Consider the following 21732-nt stretch of genomic DNA (forward strand, 5'->3'; position numbering starts at 1 on the left):
TCTGAGGTCACTGCACTTAAAAACTATGTCACCCCTATGGTAGGCAGGGTGCTTGGTTACAAATGTGAGGGTGCCTCTGCATGATCAGGACACTCCTACAGACCCCAGAGTTGATTCTTCAGGCTTTGTAAGAGCAATCAGCCTATAGTGGACATGAGTTATTATGAGATGTCTAACTAAATAATGGCTGCACTGGACCTGGTCATGTTTTGTATCAAACGTGTTGGAATCATACACCAACACTGACACTGGTGCTAGAAGAAGGATCCCAAATGCTGGGGGGCTCCTCAGGTGACTCCCCTGTACTCCAAGTAACAGCCTTTCAGGGTCTGCCAGCAACCTAGCGCTGCCGACCACAGACACAATTCTGTTCTCATGCTGCTGAACTGAGCTTGAGCAAAGGAAGGTAGAACAATAGGTTTCCTGTCACAGGGAGGTATGACCACCTCCCAGACAGGACTTATTGTATTGGGCTGGGGTGGGGGCGCTTGCCAGTGGCACCAGACTGATTTGAAGGACCAAATTTGTGCCTTTCTTGCATACTTTTGTTTGAGACAGTTCAGGAACCCCTGGTTTCCACTCTGGCCCGAAACTGGACAAAGAAAAGAGGAGTATCCTCCCCTCGGTCTAGCCCCTCCTCTGGGAGGGACCCCTGGGTCATTTCAACCCTGCCCTAAGGTACTTAAGGGTTCCCCTGTGGGTAGGTCTTCAGATTCTTTGTGGAACAAGACTCACCTCTGAAACCAAGACACTCTTTTACCGTTTGGACACTTGGACTTCGTCAGACTTTGATTGGACCCGAGACTGCATCAAGGAAGGCTCCTGCTTTTCCTGGTCTCACTGTTCAAGTCTTCTGCGTCGTCTGTGTATCACTAAAGTTCTCCAGAAAGCCTGTGGGCATCAAGGACATCCAAAGCAATCTCCCTTGGCGTGATGGAGTCACTCCCCTGCATTTGCAGGCACCTCAACAAAGCTGACCGTCTGCTGCTCCTGTCATCCAATGGACTTCACTCGGCCCAGCAAAAGAGGTGGTCGTTCTACAGCTCCCTAGACGCCTGACCTGTCTTCTCTGCAATTTTGAGGATAGTATAGCTCATGTGCACTGCGATGAATTGCCGTTGCCAAGGCTTGTTGGCTCTGCACTCCAGAGATATTTGGGCTACAAGCAATGTTCCCTCTAATTTTTTTCCTCTGTGTGCGGCAGTGGAGGGTCTCTGTGCGCTGCAACCATGGCTATGTGCGCCAGGAACCAGACCGCGCGTGCGGTGCTAAATGTCACTCAAAACGTTTACTTAAAATAAAAAGTGAAAAGATGGTGCATTGTCACACATACAGTGCCACAATAAGGGTCTTACGGGCAGTTTGCAAATTGGATCAACACGCGAAAGGGCTCTGATTAACATCAATACTTTAACAAAAGCCCACAATTGCTCTTGCAGCCGCGCATTACTAACAAAACAGTAGAGACAGTATAAAAACACAGTGTGTACTTGCAAATTGTACACGCTGTGTTTTTAAACTGGCTCTACTGTTTTGTTAGTAAAGCGCGGTGCGGGGGAGTTGTGGCCTTTTGTTAAAGTATTGATGTTAATCAGAGCCCGTGGACAACAATAGTTTTTGCTTCACGATACTTGTGTATCACAATATTTTCCCCTGATATTTCTGCCTCCTGATATTTACAGCTCGATATTTTTTCCAAACACCATAAAACCATTTACAATATTATAACCTCTACCATCTCTCATAATGTACAGTAAATGTATTAGATCATGAGTCTGGAGTTTGTTGCCTTTAGACCCCAGATTCTACACATCAGTTCCACTAATGCCCTCTGTGTTAAGAAATACGCCTTGTAGAGCACATACCCAGTCACTAGTGAGATGAATGCAGGCAGTGATCCTGTGTCAAACCTGTTTTTACATCCTCACAGCCTCTGACCTTGTCAAGACGATCTTGGCCATTTATTAATCCCAGCCTTAAGGGGTCTGTTTACAGATTTCCGAAGCAGAAGTTTTCACTTGTGTCTTACAGAGCACCCTTGGCATCAAACCCAGTGCAACCCTTACCAAGCTGGGAATAAATAGCCTGTGGTACAGTGGCCCTGGTATGAAATAAGTGGTAGAGCATGCCCTCAAGAAGTATGCCTTCTAGGGTAACTATCTCAGTAAGTTGTTGGTCACTGAGCCATGTAGCAGCCCACTGAGGGGTCGGGGGCCCCCTGGGAGGGTGAGAGGGCGCACCGAGGCCTCGATGAGACGAGATCTGAGGCCCGGTTCTGTCCACCGGAAGCAGTGCTTTCGTCTATCGAAGCACGGCACCAAGGGGAAAAGAAACGTATTGTTATTTTCTGAAGTCGAAGCACTATTGAGGGGCCCAGGGAGTGCAGAAGTATTCTACGTTTGAGTCACTTTTCAGGAAGAGGGGAGGGGCGGTGGTGGGTGATCCGATGTTCTGAAAAGGGCAAGAAACTCTCAGATGCAAATTCAAATTGTAATGTTCAAGAATGTGCAAATTGGCAGCTTGTGGGTATTCGATTACTTGGGGGTTTGCGTAAGGGTGAGTTTATTAATGGGACCGCTGGGTAAGGGAAGTCATATGTGATTTTTTATTTTATTTGGGTCTTTATTATTTTGAATTGTTTGTAGTGGGTGAGATTTTGCACGCGTAAACAACACCGATTGCGAGCAAGGCGCTCACAGGGAGGGGCCGCTGTGCGTAGCATAGTATGTGAGCGCTCCTTGTTTTTACACCCGGGCATGAAAATGTCACACGCAATTTGAAACCTTGGAAGCTATGAATGGGGCAGCCCAGTAACATGCTGCTCTCTAGAAGGTATGACGCCGGATGATTGTTGGCTTTTGTTTAAGTATTGATGTTAATCAGAGCCCCTTTGCGGGCTCCGATTAAGATCAATACTTAAACAAAAGCCCACAATTGCTCTCGCAGCCGTGCATTACTAACACAACAGTAGAGCCAGTTTAAAAAACACAGCGTGTACTTGCAGTATGTACACGCTGTGTTTTTAAAGTGGCTCTACTGTTGTGTTGGTAAAGCGCGGTGCGGGGGAGATTGTGGGCTTTTATTAAAGTATTGATGTTAATCAGAGCCCGTGAAGGGGCTCTGATTAACATCAACATTTAAACAAAAGCCCACAATCATCCCGCGCTTTACCAACAGCCACATAGCACCATGCCCCAAGAAAGCCTTACCTGTACTCCGTCCCGACTCCGGCACGCTGCAATTAGAAAGTGGCTGTTTTTTCGCGCCGCTCGCTGTTTTAAAGCAGCAGCGCGACTCTCTTGCAACGTTCTGGCTGTGTGCGCGCTCCACACATGGAGTGCGCGCTCACATCTGGAGAGGTGCGCGCGCACGTTAGCGGGAACAGTGGCTACAAGAAGATTCACCCTCCAGCACCTCATCCCTCAAAGTTCAGCACCCTCTGCACCGTGGGCCTCCATCTTTTGTGAGCTGCCTGAGGTCCTCTTGCGACTCCTGTGCTTTCAGCATGTGGGTCTTCTCAAGGTTCTTCCTTTGCTTCAGTGGGTTTTCCTGCTTGCTCAGGGCCTGCTCTGACTCTCCTGTACTTGGTGAGTCGCTTGGATCTTACTGGTCCCAATGTTTGCATCTTTTTGCTTTCCACACCATTTGCTGCTACCAAGGTTTGTTGGTCCTCCCGCAAGACACCGACCACCTGAACACCGACACCCAATATGGGACAGCTTGTGCATGGCTCCTGGTCTTCCTCATCATCTCCTGGACCTCGCAGCTGCAGCAACACGGTCACCGGCTTCACTCTTGAACCTCCTAACATCGGTGGGGATTGTGATTCTGTGCCTCCTGGTCACTTCCGAGTAGCATAGACTGTATCCCCTCTGGTTCTCGTCTTCAAGAATCCGCTCTTGGATTCCACTGGACTCCTTCACATGCTTCTTTAGAGGTATCTTCTTTGAAGTCTTCCTTTGTCGTCTATGGCAGGTTCCGATGTCAATTCACCCCTATGCACCCGGCTTCCCTGGTGCAGGTAACCTGGTTCCTGGGGCACCCAGGGGTGGGATGACTCTCCAACCTCCTGTCTTCCAAAGGGTTTCTTCGGGGTCCTCTGGGAAGGGTCCTTCTGTAAAACTGCAACCGCGACTTCTCCATTGACTTCCATCGGGCATGCGGCTGTGTTTCTACTCTGCACACAGCACCTTGTGGTTCCTGGGTACTTACCTTGGGCAGTTCCTTGTGTCCCCATCTCCTATGAGTTTTCTGGTCCAAGTCCCGTTCTACTTGAAGTTTGCATTCCACTTTCTTCGCATATGGATTGGTGTTCCCCTGGACACCAGTGTTTAATTGTGCTACTTACCTAATTATTTGGAAGTATTCTTATGTGTATTGTTGATATCTCTGGGTACCAATGTGTTAGTGATGTTTCATAATAAATAGCCTTATGTTTATATAAACACTGTGTGGTTCTTTTTCATCTAATCTACACTGTTGATTAAATGTGGTAAACAAGCTGCTTTACACTCCTTCAAGATAAGCCTGAAGGCTTCTCTCCACAGCTATTACTTTGAGAGTTTTATATGGTTATCAAAGACCACTGAAATCACCATACAGGTTGCCTGTATTAGTGCAAGGTGCATCACTCCTGAGGGTGTGCACCATATCCTAAGCCAGCCTTCCACTAAACCGCCAACACCAGTTCTCTAATATACTTCTCCCAACAGGGCACAAGTCCTAAAAAAACAGAAGTGGGGCACTAACCAAGTTAGGCAGTATGTAAGTGACATCACAGTGCATGACATTACAACACATACCTCACAGGAAATGATATCACAAAAAATCACGCCAGATTCTAAGACCTCGCATATGTTAAGCAGGGCTATCATGAGTACATTCAAGCGCATTTCAATATTTAACAAATTAGAGTTTGCGTCAGAGTTGTGCCAAAAAGTGATGCAACCCTGGTGCAAGATCTAGGCCTCCACTTATACATTTATTTATTAAAACTCCGCCAGAAAGAAATTGGCAACAAGGAGAAACATGGCTGTATATCTGTTCTGCCTAATTAGTTAGAAATTCTGCAATTTAAAATATCTTATGGGTTTAAGGCCCCTGGTGCAGTGCTCTTTATGTACCCAGTAAATCTCAGGAAATAATGATACTAATGGTAAGATACCTCTGGAGGTGAATGCTCTTGCTGGAGAGACAGTTGTTTTGTCTAGTCCCAGTTGTGAATCAATGTAGCATAGAGGGTTAATATGTCTCAAGCAAAGCACATCATGTGATATACAGATGACGGATTTTCCCTTTATGGATTATTGATTTCAACACAGAGATCCTTTATTTACTCGCAGTTCAGAAATTGTAATCCTTTTAATATAGCACAGCCAATTATAAAGGAAAGGACATGTGACTCCTACACCTTGTAACTCTCACTATCTTATGTAACACATTCTGTAAATTGATTTACACACATATGGTTTATTGTGAATGTGTGATTTAAAGCGCTCCAACACCCTGGATTGGGTAGTGCTATAAAAGAAATAAGACAAAATAGTGGCATTTAAACAGTTACTTGCGTAAATATTAGGACAGACCAACACATCTGACACAACATAATGCAAGATAGCTTAGACTATGTTTGATGCTAATTGTTCTCATGTTCCAGGGCCACGTTCAACTGGTCAAAATAAACATTCCAACAAAATATTGGGCTTTGAGTGGCTGAATTGCGCAGTGTGAACTAGTCAGATGAGGTAGGGTACGGGCTGATGAGGGGCAGTATGCAGTCAGCCAGGGCCGACTTTAGGGCGGTGCGACCGGTGCCACTGCACCGGGCACCAAGCTCAGGGGGCGTCATTTGCCTGTGACCATAATGCATGCGCTGTCCTCTTCCATTTCCACAACATCATGAAAATAGAATTGGACAAATGCGCTCACGTGGTTACAGATGGATGTACTTGGACAATAAGTGTGACCCTCTCAGGATGCCTTGTCTCCTGCTGCACATGCAGCAAGCGCTGCTGCTGGGCCCTGAGTCCACCACTGTACCAGTGCTTGTGCTGTGCAACAACAGCTAGTCTGAGCAGCCGTGCACCCTCGGGCTTCTGACAAAAAGCCAGAGGGCCCTAGCAGGAGCAACCCTCAGATACAGCAGAGGACCAGCACTGGCCTTCACCTGAGTGTCCATCACAGGAAATTGAGGCAAAGCACTGTGGATGAAAACCCAGCTCCTGTCTTTTGGTATGTACAAGCCTTCCTTGTCTTGCCGTTATTCATGCCTTACGTTTTATTGTGAACAGTCTGCTTGTCAATGTTTTTACTTTACAGCCTGCCCCCTTTACACTGCTGTCCTGATCCATACTGTCTTACTTTACAGTGGTGGACAGTCTGCCTGTGCCTATTTACACTGCTCTCCTGCTACCAGAGGCCTATTAGTGCGTCATGGACCCCAGTGCAAGAATAAAATTGGGCCCTTCAGGCCAGTGGGTCCCAACGACCCTGTGTGCTGTGTACAGTATGCCCTCATCTCTCTTTACACTACTCTTGTGGTGTACAGCCTACTTTTGTGTCTAAACTGCTATCCCTTATATGCAGTCTACTGTGTGCCCCTCTTTACACTGCTGTGGCTTGTCTTCAATTATACTGCTGCTCTGGTGTGTACAGTGTGCCCAGTACCAGTTTTCCGCTTCTGTCATGGTGTGTACAGTCTGGTATGGACATTTTTTTACGGCACTTTCCATGCATATACAGTCTGCCATCCGACGAATTCAAGTTGCCAGGATACCGATGTGGCTTAACGCATAGAGCTTCTGACTTTGCAACTGGGCACTCAGGTGAAAGTCCTGGCATTGGCTCACTATGCTGTGACTCCACACCACTGGAATCAAGCTAGCCGGGCTGATGAGAGGTGTTACCTCGAAACCGGGCCGGTCCTCGGATGCTTGTTTCCGTTCTGGGAAGGACATGGCTTTTGTAGTTCGGACTGGACTGTTCCCATGGGGCACAGGGTCAGCGCTGATTTGCATATCGCCATTGTCTAACCCAGGGTGGTGTGGAGTGGAAAAACGATGGATTTGGGCCCAGATCTTTGGACTGGGGTGAATGTGTGACATTGATCCACATTCTGTCCATCATTGTTGTGTTTGCAGTTACCGCTCCAAGTGTACTGGGGATGCTCAGACGTGAGTCCCAGGCACTCCACACCACTGGAATCAAGCTAGCCGGGCTGATGAGAGGTGTTACCTCGAAACCGGGCCGGTCCTCGGATGCTTGTTTCCGTTCTGGGAAGGACATGGCTTTTGTAGTTCGGACTGGACTGTTCCCATGGGGCACAGGGTCAGCGCTGATTTGCATATCGCCATTGTCTAACCCAGGGTGGTGTGGAGTGGAAAAACGATGGATTTGGGCCCAGATCTTTGGACTGGGGTGAATGTGTGACATTGATCCACATTCTGTCCATCATTGTTGTGTTTGCAGTGACTCTGGGCAAAGCATTTCATTTCCCCATACCTGGAAAAAACATGAATCTGACGTTGTGTGCTACAATCTAGTGTTTACATGAAGCACTATGATCCCCTTCGGCCAAGTTTGCGCAATATGAAAACTACAAAAGTGGGTAAAATGGTGGGTGGACACCCTGGGACATGCCCGAGTGCCCAGACTTCCCCTCGCAAGCCAGGTCCTCTGTCTTACAATCTAGGCTTTCTAGCCACCAATACCAGGCCTGCCACCCAGGCGTCGTCTAAGCAGGCAGACTGTTAGGCTATTAGGCAAAATGTTACTGCTAAGTAATCATAGCAACCAAACATATCCTCCCACTCAAGAAGCCACTCTCCATTCATATCACCTCTGGGCATCTGTGCTCCTTTTCTTCGTGAAGGTCTGATACACAAGGGCCTAACCTGCTAATACTTTGTCTTTGTGTCTTATAGAGCATCAGATGTCATTTTTTTGCTAATTCTAAAAGTCTCATTGGTTTAAGCACTGTGCACTAGCTGTGCTTCACGTAGCCTTGCACCTGTCACTGTGTGTGTGCTGCACAATGCCTTACAGCAGTGTGCGCCTATCGCATTCTGGGCACCTCTTTCTATTCCTTTACTTTGTGTGCCTCTAGTCCAAATACCTTTATTGTTTTCAGAAATGCAGTAAATAGCACATTTTACATCTCATGTGCCCAGAGCGCCGTTTCTTAACAATCATTACACCAGCATTGTTTTCCAGCATAAACTCAAAATAAAAAAGTTTGATGGGGCGCCCACCGGGATGGTCGCACTGGGCGCCACCAACTCTAAAGCCAGCCGAGTGGTGGCGGCGAGGGCGAGGTGTGAAAATATTCCTGTAGCTTTTGCAGCACAACAAAAGGGAAGAGCACAGGTCAAGTACAGGGCCATTAGCACGTCAAAGCACTCGCGCTTTGACATACCAATGGCCCCGCCACAAACAGAAGAGAGAGGGAAATTAGTTCATCCCCTCGTCCCCCCCCACCCTTGTCCCCCCCACTACAAAATCTGGGGGGATATGTCCCCCACGTCCCCCACACTTCCTACACCCATGGTTGGGTCACGTGCAAGCTCGCCTGGTGTACCATGTGCAGGGGGCTCTTCTTATAGGTTACGGCTCTGCACCGCTGCACATTCCTGTCTACACAAAGAAAATGGACAACATACAGAAGGAAAAACAAAACAGTATACAGTCCACGAGCAGCGCCAGTCAGTCTATTCCACACAAAAGGTCCACATAACCAAATACTGCATGTCATAAAGTTTATGTAAGATTCTCTTTGCATGTAATTGGACATCAACCTGTGCATTACCAACTTTTTCAACCCAGTTAAAGTTTTTTCCACCCATCCAGAAACCTAAACACATAAGTAAAAAACATAGCCATTTACAAACCAATAGCTCCAACTTCAAAAAATGAGACCTATTGCATTTCCAATGCTTGTTATATAATGAGATTACTGCCATAATGTGTTGCTGCACTACTTGGCACCAAAGGGACAAGTGGATTATTTTACTGGACAAGTAGATTTATTAAACAATCTGTGCCATGGACAAGTAGAACTTTTTTTTAAATTCCACACCCCTTGCATACATATAGACAGTTTTGGGAGCTTAAGCACGGGGACATAGCTTGAAGTACTTTGTGTTTGAGTCCCACGAATGTGCAACATGTGGGATGTAGAGATTTAATACAATGATTTGAACAGACAGTGAATGCATAGGAATATACACATTCAAAATCTTTCAGTTTATAAGTAATATGGAAAGGAGTCAAATGATTTTACTAAAGTCTGCTTCACTATAAAGATTTTACATAACAAAGGGACCTCTTTTGACTCACACTTAGTTCAATCATGTAGATTTGAAATGTGGAGAAAGAGTGTTTTAAGTTTATATGCAAGCAAAGGAAAAAATATTGCAAAACAAGTTTAGTTCATTTTTTGAAGTAATATAAAATTGCATAGGCTCGTAGCATGTAATGTCCGCAATACAGCAAACAAGCATTTGCAATGCAATAGGTCTCGCAGCATTAAAGTTTGAGTTATTGGCATTGTGTATGACAATGCGTTGCATAAATTTTTTAGCATACTTTGAATTGGTGACCAGTTTGAGTGTGTGCAAGAGTGCTGTTGCTCACAGCTGTTATTATTCACGCAGCTCTAATGATGACACAGAGTGTATTTTCTTCAAACAATATTATCAGTTTTTAATCACTGAATAAGTTTTACTTAAGAGGGTCGGATATCCCTTTCACGCCGGGAGGGGAGATTAGGAGACTGCAGCACTTAGTGAGTAGATGTGGTACGGGCAAGGAAGCAGATATGGTCTAGTGGGGTTGGGTGGAGCAGTGATAACTCTTAGAGCTCACACAGCTTGGGGTACAGTCATGGTGAGGTGGGGCTGTTTAAAGCAGTGATAGTTGGAGGTCACATCGCATAGGGAGCAGTGTCTACTGGAGGTGCGTTGGCTCAGTCAGACCTGCATTCAAGCTTGACTTCCGAAAGTCAATGACTACAGAGAACCGCTTAAAAGTTAAGGACTCGGTGCTGAGAGCTACGGTCTTCCTGCATATCGCAGGTCTGGAGTCTCTCCAGACTGACTCAGCCTTCACTCCTCTGAAGTGAGGCCTTTCCTCTGGTCCTGGGGCAGCCTGTGCAGTATTCGTGGTGGGAACTCTCGCACTGTTCTAGGAAACTATTGCACGCCTTCCGCATTTTGCTAAAGAATTTTTGCTACACTTGCAACGGGAAAAAATATGCAACAAGAAACCACAAGTTCATAAAGGGACAGAAGAATATATTTACTGTTCATACATCAGTGGCGTGCCTGCTGTAGAGAGGGTTCTCACCGCACCCTTGAATACAGCGCCTAGAGCCCTAGACAGATGTGCGGTCTGCCACGCACAGTCTACAACACACAAAACAGAAGGCGAGAATCCGTGCGAGCGCAGAGATGTAACATGTTGTTCACCTTTTGGTATTACTGCTTGGGGTACAACTTGGCGAATACCGTCTCGAATCCGTGTTCACACCTATTCTCAAAACACACACTTAAGCTTAACTGACAACACCATTTATTATTTTACGTGAAATGCACAAATATTTCTTTCACCGAGCATGCATTTGGTTATCACCCCTGCCTGACGTGCCGCTGCCTCAGAGCGCCCGCCGCGCCTCCTCCAAACCAGACAATGTGTGCTAAACCCCAGGATCCCCGCCAGTCGCCTCACCCCGCCCCGCCACCTCCGAGGAGTCAGAAAGCGCTGGTTACCTTAGAGGCGCCTTCTTGGCCTTGCGTCGAGGAGCCTTGAACCACACCATGGAGAGGAGCATCGCTCGGTGCGGTCGCGGCGGGATCAGCGCTGCTGGCTGCCGGCTCCGGAGGCGGCCCCTGGATACTCATGGGAGGCGGAGGCCTCCGGGCGGCGCTGCCTATGATTGAAAGCAGGAAGTAATAGGCGGAGTCCCCGCTGCACGCTGGTCGATGGGATCGCTGGAGGTCCTCCCTCCGGCCGCGCGCGGTGCAGGCTGGGATCGCGGGGGCGGCTGCGGGCCCCGGGAGATAGTAGGTGGAAAGGACTGCGGAGGACCCGGCGGTAGCCCGCAAGGAGCGGCTCACACCGGGGAGGGGGGCACCCGGCACCCGGCACCAGCGAGCGACCCCGCCCCCCCCCCCGGATGGGAGACAGCCGGGGTGAGCTGCGGCAGCGGGCGGGGCCATAATTTAAGGTATTTATTTTATGACTGTGTAAAGCAGGAACCATGCCAGGCGTCAGAGCACTTTTCATATTTATTCCAGCGTGGGGAGCTATGTGACCCCCTCAGGGGAAGGGGGGAATGCCTGTATGTGTGCGTGTGTGTATGCGACGGCGGAGGGGGGGGGGACGTCTCCCCGTGCGTGTATGTGCGCTTGTGTATGTGTGTGGTGCTGTGTGCGCATGCGTGCAGGGGGAGGTGTGCCTGTATATGTTGGCGCTTCCCAGGAGACAGCCGCGCGCGTGGCCTGCGCCGATCGCCTTTTGAGAGAAGCGCGCGGCCGGCACTGTCTCCTGGGAAGCAGAGTCAGTAACATTAGATCTCGGCGAGTACAGTGCTTACGCACTGTATCGCTACGAGACCTAAAAAGGGTCTCAATGCAATTTGCCATGGGGGGGAATATGAATGGAGCAAATTAATTTCCCTTGAATGTGTTTTACATAACGATTCGTGCAAGTTGAAGTAAACAAAGTTGGAAAGCATTGCAGAAGTGTATACTGTGCCAACCTACAAATCATTTGATTCCTGTAATATGGAAGTATGGCATACTAAAATCTAGTTGCTGCATTTTTTTTTCTTTCCAAAAAGAAACAAGCTTTTGTATAGTCTTTTTGCTGCTCATCCCCCAAATGAGTAGCATGTAGCCTTGACAGTATTTCCCATCTTCGGGTCTCGGCGAAAGACAATATATTGGGACACTTACACGTGAAGGGATGTTAAGACCTGCATCAGGACTTTAAAAATATGTTCTGTGCTAAGGCTTTACCACTGGTGTCTGAGATTCCCTGTAATAAGGAAATATAGCACAGCCAGCAGTCTTTTGGCTGGAAGCAGTCAGTAAGTTCTGGATCCTCCCAATTTCCAGCTAATATCTTGTCAGGGTATAGACTCGACATTTAGAGAGGGTTTAGCCATCTTCAGATGGGTGGCTGTGCACCTTTTTGCTGGGCTGCTTCCTCTTATTTCTGCTGTTGTAGAAGTGGAGTTCATTCAACATGAATGTGGTTGAGATGTGCTTCCTCTTTGCTGGTGCTTGTGAGTGTGTGAGACAAGGACTGATCAGCATTTTCAAAGTCTCGATGGACATGTGCGCCTTGGGGTTATGGTGTTACTCAATGTAGGCCAAAGTACTGTTGAGATATAGACGATGCATTCATGAAGAGTAGTTTTTGTGGATTCAAGTTTTGTTGTGTCAGCTTAGTTATGTGTACAGCGATTTACATACCCCAGCTTTGAAATATATTTGTGCGTGCATTTTTGTCACCTGCATGATATACCACCAGCTCTCAGCTGGTGAAACTTTCCCGCTGTATCTCCACCTACAAGGCAGCCACAGCTGCAACTTGTAATAGGACTCTTAAATCCACACCCAGTATTAACTTTTATTTGGGCCGAGTGGCTTTACCACATGAACATGAGTTCCATGCAACGTGTAAGGAGAGCCATAGTCTCTTATATGTGCCCTAAACTCCTCATACTGCATGTTATTGTAGCACACCGTCTTCATGCTGCATATCTAGGTGTTGCATTTCAAAACAATGTACTCATTTTTATTTCAAAGCATCATTTTAATATATATGCTTCTTCCCTTAAACATAACTTTCATATTTATTTCAACATATAGCTTATTTATTTAATTGCATGAAGCAATTATCTAACATGCCAAGTAATTATCTTCAACCAGTATCATACTCATTTTAAGGCACATCATATTCATTTTATCATGCCATATTCATTTCAACTGGTGCAATATTCATTTCAACTGGTCTTATTAATTTAAATGCATGTCATTCATTCTAATATTTGGCTTGCTCATTTCAAAATGTGCAATTTATTTCAACACGTCATCTTCGCTTCATTATAAGAGGTGTCATGTTCATACCAATGCATGCCACATCGGTTTCAACAAATGTCATTAATTTCAGTGTAAGTTGTATTCAATTTGGAGGTATGTCAAATGCTTTTTTATGCGGCCCTATTATTTCCAAGGTATGCCATAGTCATTTTAGTGCATCTTCTAGTCATATAGGCATAAGCCATATTTAATTTATGCAATTAATTTTAACCCGATCCATGCGTCGGACGGCCGCCGTCTGTCCGACGTCACAGTGGGTGTGTGCGGATGACAGCCGGGGGCCGTCCAAACCCCACCCACTGCGGCAGAATTTGCGCAGCGGTCAACAAATCATAATCAATTCATGTATGCTACAGCTATTTCAGCATGATACATATCCATTTCAGTACGTCTTTAATTTAAGCACATTTCATACCAAGTGGGACAGGTATGCTCAGACGCGAGTCCCGTGCTCTCCACGTCACTGGAGTCAAGTATCCTGGCTGATAGCCAGAAACCGGTCCTAGGATGCTAGATTCCGGTCCAGGGAAGACATGGCTTGGCAGTACGGGCTGGACTGTTCCCATGAGGCACAGGGTCAAGGCTGATTTGCATATGGCCATGTCTGAACTGGGGTGGTGTGGTGAGCAAAAAAAGGATGGATTTAGGCTCAGATCTCTGTACTGGGGTGAATGTATGACATTGTTCTGCATTCTGTCCATCAACTGTTGTTTTTGCATTTATTTTGAAGGGATACATATAATTTCAGTACATCGTATTTTCCTTTTAACAAATGCTGTACTAATTTCACCATGTCATTTTCTTCCCAGTTCACCCTATATCAATTTTAATACAGGTCACATTAATTTTAGTGTACGTCACAATTATGTTAACACTTGGACTCATTTCAGTGCATCTCTTATTCATTTGTGTGTCATTCATTTGGATGTGGGTTATATTAATTTCAACATGAATCTTATTAATTTCCATGTATGTAATATACATTTTCAATTGTGCTGTGTTGATTTCAGAACACTTCATTCATTCCATGTGGGTCATTTTCATTACAATAGGTGTCATTTCCATTTTATGAAGTGTAATTTATTTTCATTATATGCATTTCAAAATAGACTATATTTAACACGTCATGAATTTCAACGACATTAATTTCACAGAGTGATGTTCATTTCAAAATGTTACATCTCAACATATCAGTCACTTCAGCAAATGTCATTCTTTTTAATGCAGGTCACATTAATTTCAGTGCTTACTATGTGCTTTTCAGTGAGAACCATAGTTTCTTCTTTGTGATTAATAAATATTTAAACATTTTTTTAATAAACTTAGCATACATATTATTCTTGTCATTCACCAAGTAATATATTTATTCTACTGTGTATCATATTTGTCTAACTACATGGTATACCAAGCCTGCCATGGACCTTATTTGTTTTGAAATGAGATATTAATACTGGTGTACGTTATATTTCTTTAGCTATTTGCCGCGCATTTCAGGAGACGTCATATCTGTAGAGCTGTAGTCCTGATATGAATAGTTTCTCATACCTTATGTCTTTAAATGGCTACATACCATCCAAAAAAACAATAGCAATTTCGTAACTTAACAGAATACTGGATTTCAGACTGTATTTCATTGGGAAGCTAGGTTTCAGAATACTTTGTACAATGAACAAAAACGTACATGTGCTTCGTATGGAGATTACAGTCACTGAAATGCTTGGTACAAAATATTTAAGACATCCAAAATACCATTAACGAACTTCAGTGGAACCAGGTTTATGCCAGGAGGAAATTCAAGTTCCTGTGCACAGCCCCTCCAAAAAATACAGGGGCAAAGGCCTAGCAGAGTTATAGAACTGGAACCTCAGTTAACCCCCAACAAGGGCCCTTTCACTTAGAGCCCCCCACGCCAATCGGCTCATCCAAAAACCCTTCATGGGAATGAAACACAAAGATCAATTTATGTCCAAGGATATATTTTCTCTGGAAAGCACTTCGCTAGACTGTGAGATCCAAACAAATTTGATTCATGAAACCTTTGAAAAGCAAACTGTTCAGACTTCCTATTTTACCTGAACACAAAGCAGAGATTAGATCAAACAAATTTGGGGCAAGTTAACCACTGGCAGAGCTTGGGTTGTGGGGCATTTCACATACTGTGGGACATATTCCATACCTGTAATCTAGAGTTCAGATGAGCACCACAGACCAGACTTTGAGGATATAAAGAAAAACAAGTGTAGGAAATTACTATCTTTCGCATGATTCGATCCCCCCCCCACCCTAGACTTTTCTCTGTCTTGCTGGCTTTACAACTCTGGGCATGTTAACCCTTAGTCAGGAGTTAAGTGCCTGTAAATATGGTTGAATCAGCATACACTTAATAGCAGGCTTCGAAAAATCATATAAATATTATTAGACCTAACTTTAATGCTCTTGACCCATAAAATGGTATCAAATTGGGTGATCCAGGTCAAATGTTTTCTTTATTTGAGCCAATAATTCAATCACGTGTTTGTTAAGCGTGACTACTCACCTGTGAGGGTCTCAAGGTGCTGGGGAGGAGGGGAGGTGCAGGTTCCAGTCCATCAAGGAGGGGGGTCTGTCGAAGAGCCAAGTTTTGAGGTTTCTTGTGATGTTGGGGAGTGATGTGGTCTGTCTGAGGTGGAGCGGTAGGGCATTCCAGGCTTTGGCAATGAGGAAGGAGAAGGAGTGGTCTCCCGATCTGGTCTTTCTGGTGTGGGGAACCACGGCATAGGAGAGCTGGGCTGATCGTACGGTTCTTTGGGGTGCGTGGAAATTTAGTCTGCAGTTCAGGTATGCTGGTCCGATGTTGTGGAGGGATTGGTGTGCGTGGGTGAGGATCATGAAGGTGATTCTAGTTTCGATGGGGAGCCAGTGGAGTGTGCGCAGGTGCTGGGAGATGTGGCCGTGTCTTGCCAGGTTGAGGACCAGTCTTGTGGCGGCGTTCTGGATGTTTTGCAGCTTGTGGGGGAGGTTTTGTTTATTCAGGCGTAGAGTGCGTTGCTGTAGTCTAGTCTGCTGGTAAACGAGGGCGTGCGTGGCGCTTTTTCTGTGCGAGGGGGATCCATTTGAAGGTCTCACGTAGGAGGCGGGGGTGTGGAAGCGGGAGGATGCAACAGAGTTGATCTGGCTGTCCATTTTGAGCTCGGAGTCCAGGATGATTCCAAGGTTGCGTGCGTGGTCCATGGTGGTCGGTGGGCTTCCAAGGGCAGGGGGCCACCAGGAGTCGTTCTAGGCGTCTGGGTGTGGGCCCATGATGAGTACATCTGTTTTGTCAGTGTTGAGTTGTAGGCAGCTGATGTTCATCCATTTGGTGACAGCTTCCATGCCTTCTTGAAAGATGTGTTTGGGTTCGTTGGATAGGAGCTGGGTGTTGTCTGCATATGAAACAATGTTGAGTCCGTAGGTTCTGACGATGGGGGTGAGTGGAGCCATGTAGACTTTGAAGAGCATTGGACTGGGGGAGGACTCCTGGGGGACTCCGCAGGTGGTTGGTGTAGGGTCCGAGAGGAAAGGAGAGAGTCTGACCCGTTGCGTTCTGCCGGAGAGGAAAGAGTGGATCCAGCAGAGGGCCTTGTCCTGGATCCCTGCGTCATGGAGTCTGCGTGTTCGGGTGCGGTGGGAGACTGTGTTGTATGCCGTTGAGAGGTCAAGTAGGGAGAGGATGTTGTCTGTTACGGCGAGGAGGGCGGATTCTGTGCTGTGGTTTTTTCTGAAGCCGGATCAGGGCAAGTCAAGAATGTTGTACTCTTTGAGGAAGGTGGCGAGTTGGCTGTTGATGGCTTTCTCAATGACTTTCGCTGGGAACGGGAGCTGGGAGATGGGTCTGTAATTTTTTAGATCAATAGGATCCGCCGAGGGCTTCTTAAGGAGACGGTTGATCTTGGCGCGTTTCCAGTCGTCGGGGAAGGAGGCGTTCGTCAGGGAGCGGTTGATGGTGTGGCGGAACATGGGTGCGATGGTGTTGGCGGCTCTGGTGAAGATGTGGTGGTGGCAGGGGTCCGTGGAGGCCCTGGAGTGGATGGACTTCATCGTCTTCAGTGTGTCTTAGGTGGTGAGGACTGTCCAGCTGTCAATCGTTGGCTTCAGGGTGTCGGGTGGCTGGTGCAGGTTCAGTGTGTTGCTTGTCTTCGTTGAAGTTGTTGTAGATGTTCTTGATTTTGTGGTGGAAGAAGGTGCTGAGTTTGTTGCAGAGGTCTTGTGAGGGAGGAATGTCATTAGACTCACTGGTGGGTTCCTCTTCATATATGTCAGCATTTTCAAACATGTGAGTTCAGCATGTCTGCTGTACAAAAACGTGCTGTTTTGATTATTTTACACTAAACCTCTGCTCCATTTCTAACATGAATCTAGTCCACGTATAGGGTAAATATGACCCCGACTTGCATCTTGGTTCACTAAAAGCAGTCTCATCAGAGCGGGCAGAAATTTCTCTCAGTAATATTTAAAAATTCTCACTTTTAATACATTTATTACAAAAGCATTACGTGCTAGCGCACAGCCATTTCCAGTCAGCACATGTTCCATTGAAATGGCCACAAAATGTTCACAGACAAGATTTTATTAATAAAACTACATAACATACAGAGATCTTTGGAAATCAAGGGTTCTGCAAATATATTGATAATTTGTAATCGCCAAGTAAAGTATTCCGATTTGTTTTGATCGTATTCAAATCTTTGTTTCCATCACACTTATGATGTATAAACAAAATGCGCTTTCCTAATTGCTATATATTTTAAATATGTGTACTGTTCCTTTACAAGCTATTTAAATGCCTTGTTGTAGGAAAAAAACTGACATTCTACAACATTTTGTTTCCTGCACTGATAGTCAGACAGTTCACTTTACAAAATTCTCTAACTTCAGTCAGAGGAAGAAAAGTAAACACCAATCTCCAGGAAAAAATCCGCAGCAATTTGTAAGAAGACATAAGCTGACATTTGACCTCAGTCTTCGATCTCACAGAATTTGTGACAAGATAAAAACAAGATTTAAAGGCATTGTGATTGCTCATTCACTTTCTGAATGAACAGGACCTCTGTTCTATGCCAGCTCAAGCGCTCTCACCAGAAAAGGCCAGTAGGGCCCTAAAAATAGCTCAGCTTGAATCGTCACAGAGAGTGGGGAAACTGATTTTCTGGGGCCTTTAATGGGTATATTTAACTTGCCTATAGGTCCCTAGTATGTGTAAAAAAAGAAAAAACTACTAAGGGCCTAGAAGCTGTCACTAGCAGACCGCAGCACTTATTGTGCCATTCACAAGTGTGAAAAGGAAAACATGACTTCAGACCTGCCATTGTAGCATGCCTGTTCACCTGGGAAGATGGCCAATTTTTGACAGGTATGAACTTCCTTTTTAACTTTTAGTAAGTCATCCCTTGGAGTCAAGCCCAAAGAGTAGGGTGCATGGTACTTGAAAGCAGGACATGCAGAAAACTAATATTACCATGTCCCTACAGTGACATGATTTGAAAAGCTATTTGCAGTGTGTAGGCCTAGCTGTCCTATAATAGTTATTAAATATCCAGTTCGATGGTGATGTCAGATTTTCAATGCATATCAATGAAAACTAACTTTTAGAAAGTTACCCTTTTAACTACCCGAGCTTCAGAAGGTTGATTAGCATAATATTCTGCCAGCTCTCCGACTGCGGTTCAATTTGGAGGGGCTTTCCGCAACTTCATGTCTACAGCAATGACCAGCTGCAACTGGGCCCAGAGTTTCCCCAGCCAGTGAGTCCTAAGTTTGCAGGGCTTTTTTCATTTCACTCTGTAGACACATGTGAGAAGTTTCAGATGGGTTAGTCTGCAGTAGCCAGTTTTCAAATCTCTACTAATTTGCTTTTGCAGATGGACACAGACTTCTCCGACTCTTGATCCTCTCTCAGTCGGAGCAAATAATGTCCCTGTCCCAAAGTTTCATATTAAATATGGAAATACCTCTCCGTTGTCCAACAGACCAGATTTCGTCCAGCATACACCAATCAGTCGTCTATCTTCCTTCATTCCAGTGAGTTCTCTGACTGAAGAAGGGCTCAGCTACATTTCCTATATGATCCCACTGCTTTGATTGTCAAGAACCTATCCCACTAAAAAACACGAATTGAAGTTTCTACACTAGCCTGTGCTAGGTTTTACCACACTGTGTCAGATTTCCTGGACTCAGTTAGGCACTGTTTAGCAAACGGTATCCCAGAGTTCTGTGAGTTACAAAAACCTAAAGTGGGAGTTTTAATCCTAAATGTGATTCTAGAGCTTTGCTATACACACTACTCCTTCTCCCGCCCCACAGGATCATAAAAAAATTCCAACACTCATGTGCGCAAATCTACTCCCAGCCACTGCAATGAGAGGGTTCCCTCTTTGCCTGTAAGACACACGTTTTTCAAAAAAGGCAAATTTTATACATTCTTTTTTAGGTGCAGGGCTATTAAGAGGAAAGACGCGTTCACCATGTGGCTGCAAACATCAAACCAACACAACCAGAGATAGTAAATCTGGAGTCAGCGGGCAAGGTTTCCTAGGGACATCTTGGGGACTAAAAACTGAAATTTACAAAGCATTACGGTTTGGAGTAAAGTTGGAGGTGACACATTTTGGGAAGTAAATGCACATTCTAGGCAACAGACATACACACTCAATTTATGGAGCATCACTGATCCACCAATGAAAAGAACAACAACAAAAAGTTGCACTCACCTACCAATGAGCAACTTTATATTAGGCAATGGCATGCAAGTCACAACAATACATGCCTTTGAATTGTTTTCATAACCATCTATTTTAATCACAAAATGGTATGCAATGAGACCGCTAGAATTGCTTTCCTTCGGGTTTAAAAATACGCATGAACTGAGTCCAGATATTTACGGTTTAAAATGTGACAAAAACAATAACTACCTACCCGGCTTTTGGCCAAGCATTTTGTTATTTCATTTTTGAACAGTCACATGTTTTGTGAGCAATCACATTCATGCTACGATTACGTAGGAGCCGCTAGGCGTTAACTGACTTGTTTTTCCAGCATTTAATCCCACACCAAAACAAGTGACGCGCGCTCTCAAATAAACTTGTATGGTTATTTCGATTTCTATAGGATATATCTTGTTAAATATGAACCTGTCTGTTGAATTTCGCTGAAGAAAAGCAGGTTGTAGGTTTCAGATTCAGTTTAAGTATGGTTAGACTAGTGTTGTTGCTTCAATGAGCAAACGGAAGTGCAGTAAACAAATACAAAGTCGAACACATCCACTTAAGATCAGGAAGGACCGTGAAATAAATCCACAGTAAAAATATGTTAATGTTTACATTGATCTACCCAAGCCCACCCATCTAGACGACCCCTCGATCCCAACCCATAAAACCGAATACAGATGAGAAAACCCATCGCATTACCAGGCCAAATAAACAAACAGTCTGCAACTTTTAAACAACATTAATCTTATATCTTCTTAAAAATAAATAAAGATAAGGCCGATTTACTAAACATTGCCTAAAAACAACTTTTCACAACCGGGACACAGACCGTTTTATATGTAAAACAAACTTTCCCTTTTACACTGCAACACTTTAAAACGAGGCAAATTAGGAGAAATTGGTCATTTGCACATAAACGACATCACGGGGTTCAGTCGCCCCTCTCCGCCCCCAAGTATGTGAGGACATGCAAACATATGCCTACCTGTTGCACCCCTATAGCGGTCATTTTAAAAGTTTCGAGAACTGCAGCTCGCAGCCCAGGAGAGTCTCGACCTTTCCGTGCGCGAGGCGAAGGCAGGAATCCGCACTGCGATTAAGGGTTAGACTGAAGTCCAGGTCACTGAAAAACAACCATCTTTATTGGCTAATAATAAAGCAATTAGACTGCGGTAAAAGAGCAGCCACTTCTCACGAGCCTCTCTGCTTGCAGAGTCAGCGAAAACAGCATGTCCTTTCTCTATGTCTATGCCCTGCCCGGCTAAGGAATCCTGATAAAAACAAGCTAAGGAAGTCTGATAAAAACAAAAGTGTGGGGCGGGGACTTTAAGGGCTGGAGACCTGCGTTTGCATTTTCTCGCGTCTCTATTTGGATAATTTTTAGAGAAACCTTCTCTATATTAGTTACTTTTTTAACATCAAAGCGCTGACAGATTATGGCATCCTAAGTAAAGTTATCTGGTTGACTGAGTGAAAAGCTAAACCCAGAGTCTGGCTGTTAGCAGGTGTGTTTGTCCAATTCGCTAAATTAAATGAACCAAGACTACCAGTCCCAGAATGCAAGTTAATGTTAAATATAAACATAGAGTGGAAAACGATGTATCCCAGTGATATGGCGTCATTTGGTCACCCTGTATCAGAAATCATCAAATCATACAAATTTGTAAAGCGCGCTACTCACCCGCTAGGGTCTCAAGGCCAGGCCCGGCTCCAGGAATTTTTATTTGGGTGGGCCAAGAGTGCATTTGGGTGGGCCACTGCGGGCTCGATTTGTCGCATATATGTCTGGGCAGGCCTGCTTCAGGGCCCTCCTTTATCTCTTATAAGTATTGCAAGGCCCAGTAAAACGCACACTTTTCCAAATTTCTTTCTAAGTATTATCACTCTCAAAAAGAGTTTTTCCATGT

At 45.2% G+C, this 21732-nt stretch overlaps 1 protein-coding gene across 1 annotated transcript in view; it reads right to left on the bottom strand.

Annotated features, from left to right (window-relative positions):
• Positions 1 to 20973, bottom strand: part of TMEM37 (transmembrane protein 37) — a 48251-nt gene extending 27278 nt beyond the window's left edge. Inside the window, exon 1 of the mRNA XM_078682394.1 lies at positions 20811 to 20973. Within this exon, the coding sequence (XP_078538520.1) occupies positions 20811 to 20834 (24 nt within the window). The 5' untranslated portion in view covers positions 20835 to 20973. The remainder of the gene's footprint in view (positions 1 to 20810) is intronic.
• Between the last annotated feature and the right edge of the window lie 759 nt (positions 20974 to 21732).

Source organism: Lissotriton helveticus, chromosome 3_1 (assembly GCF_964261635.1).
Source record: "Lissotriton helveticus chromosome 3_1, aLisHel1.1, whole genome shotgun sequence".
Lineage (NCBI taxonomy): Eukaryota > Metazoa > Chordata > Amphibia > Caudata > Salamandridae > Lissotriton > Lissotriton helveticus.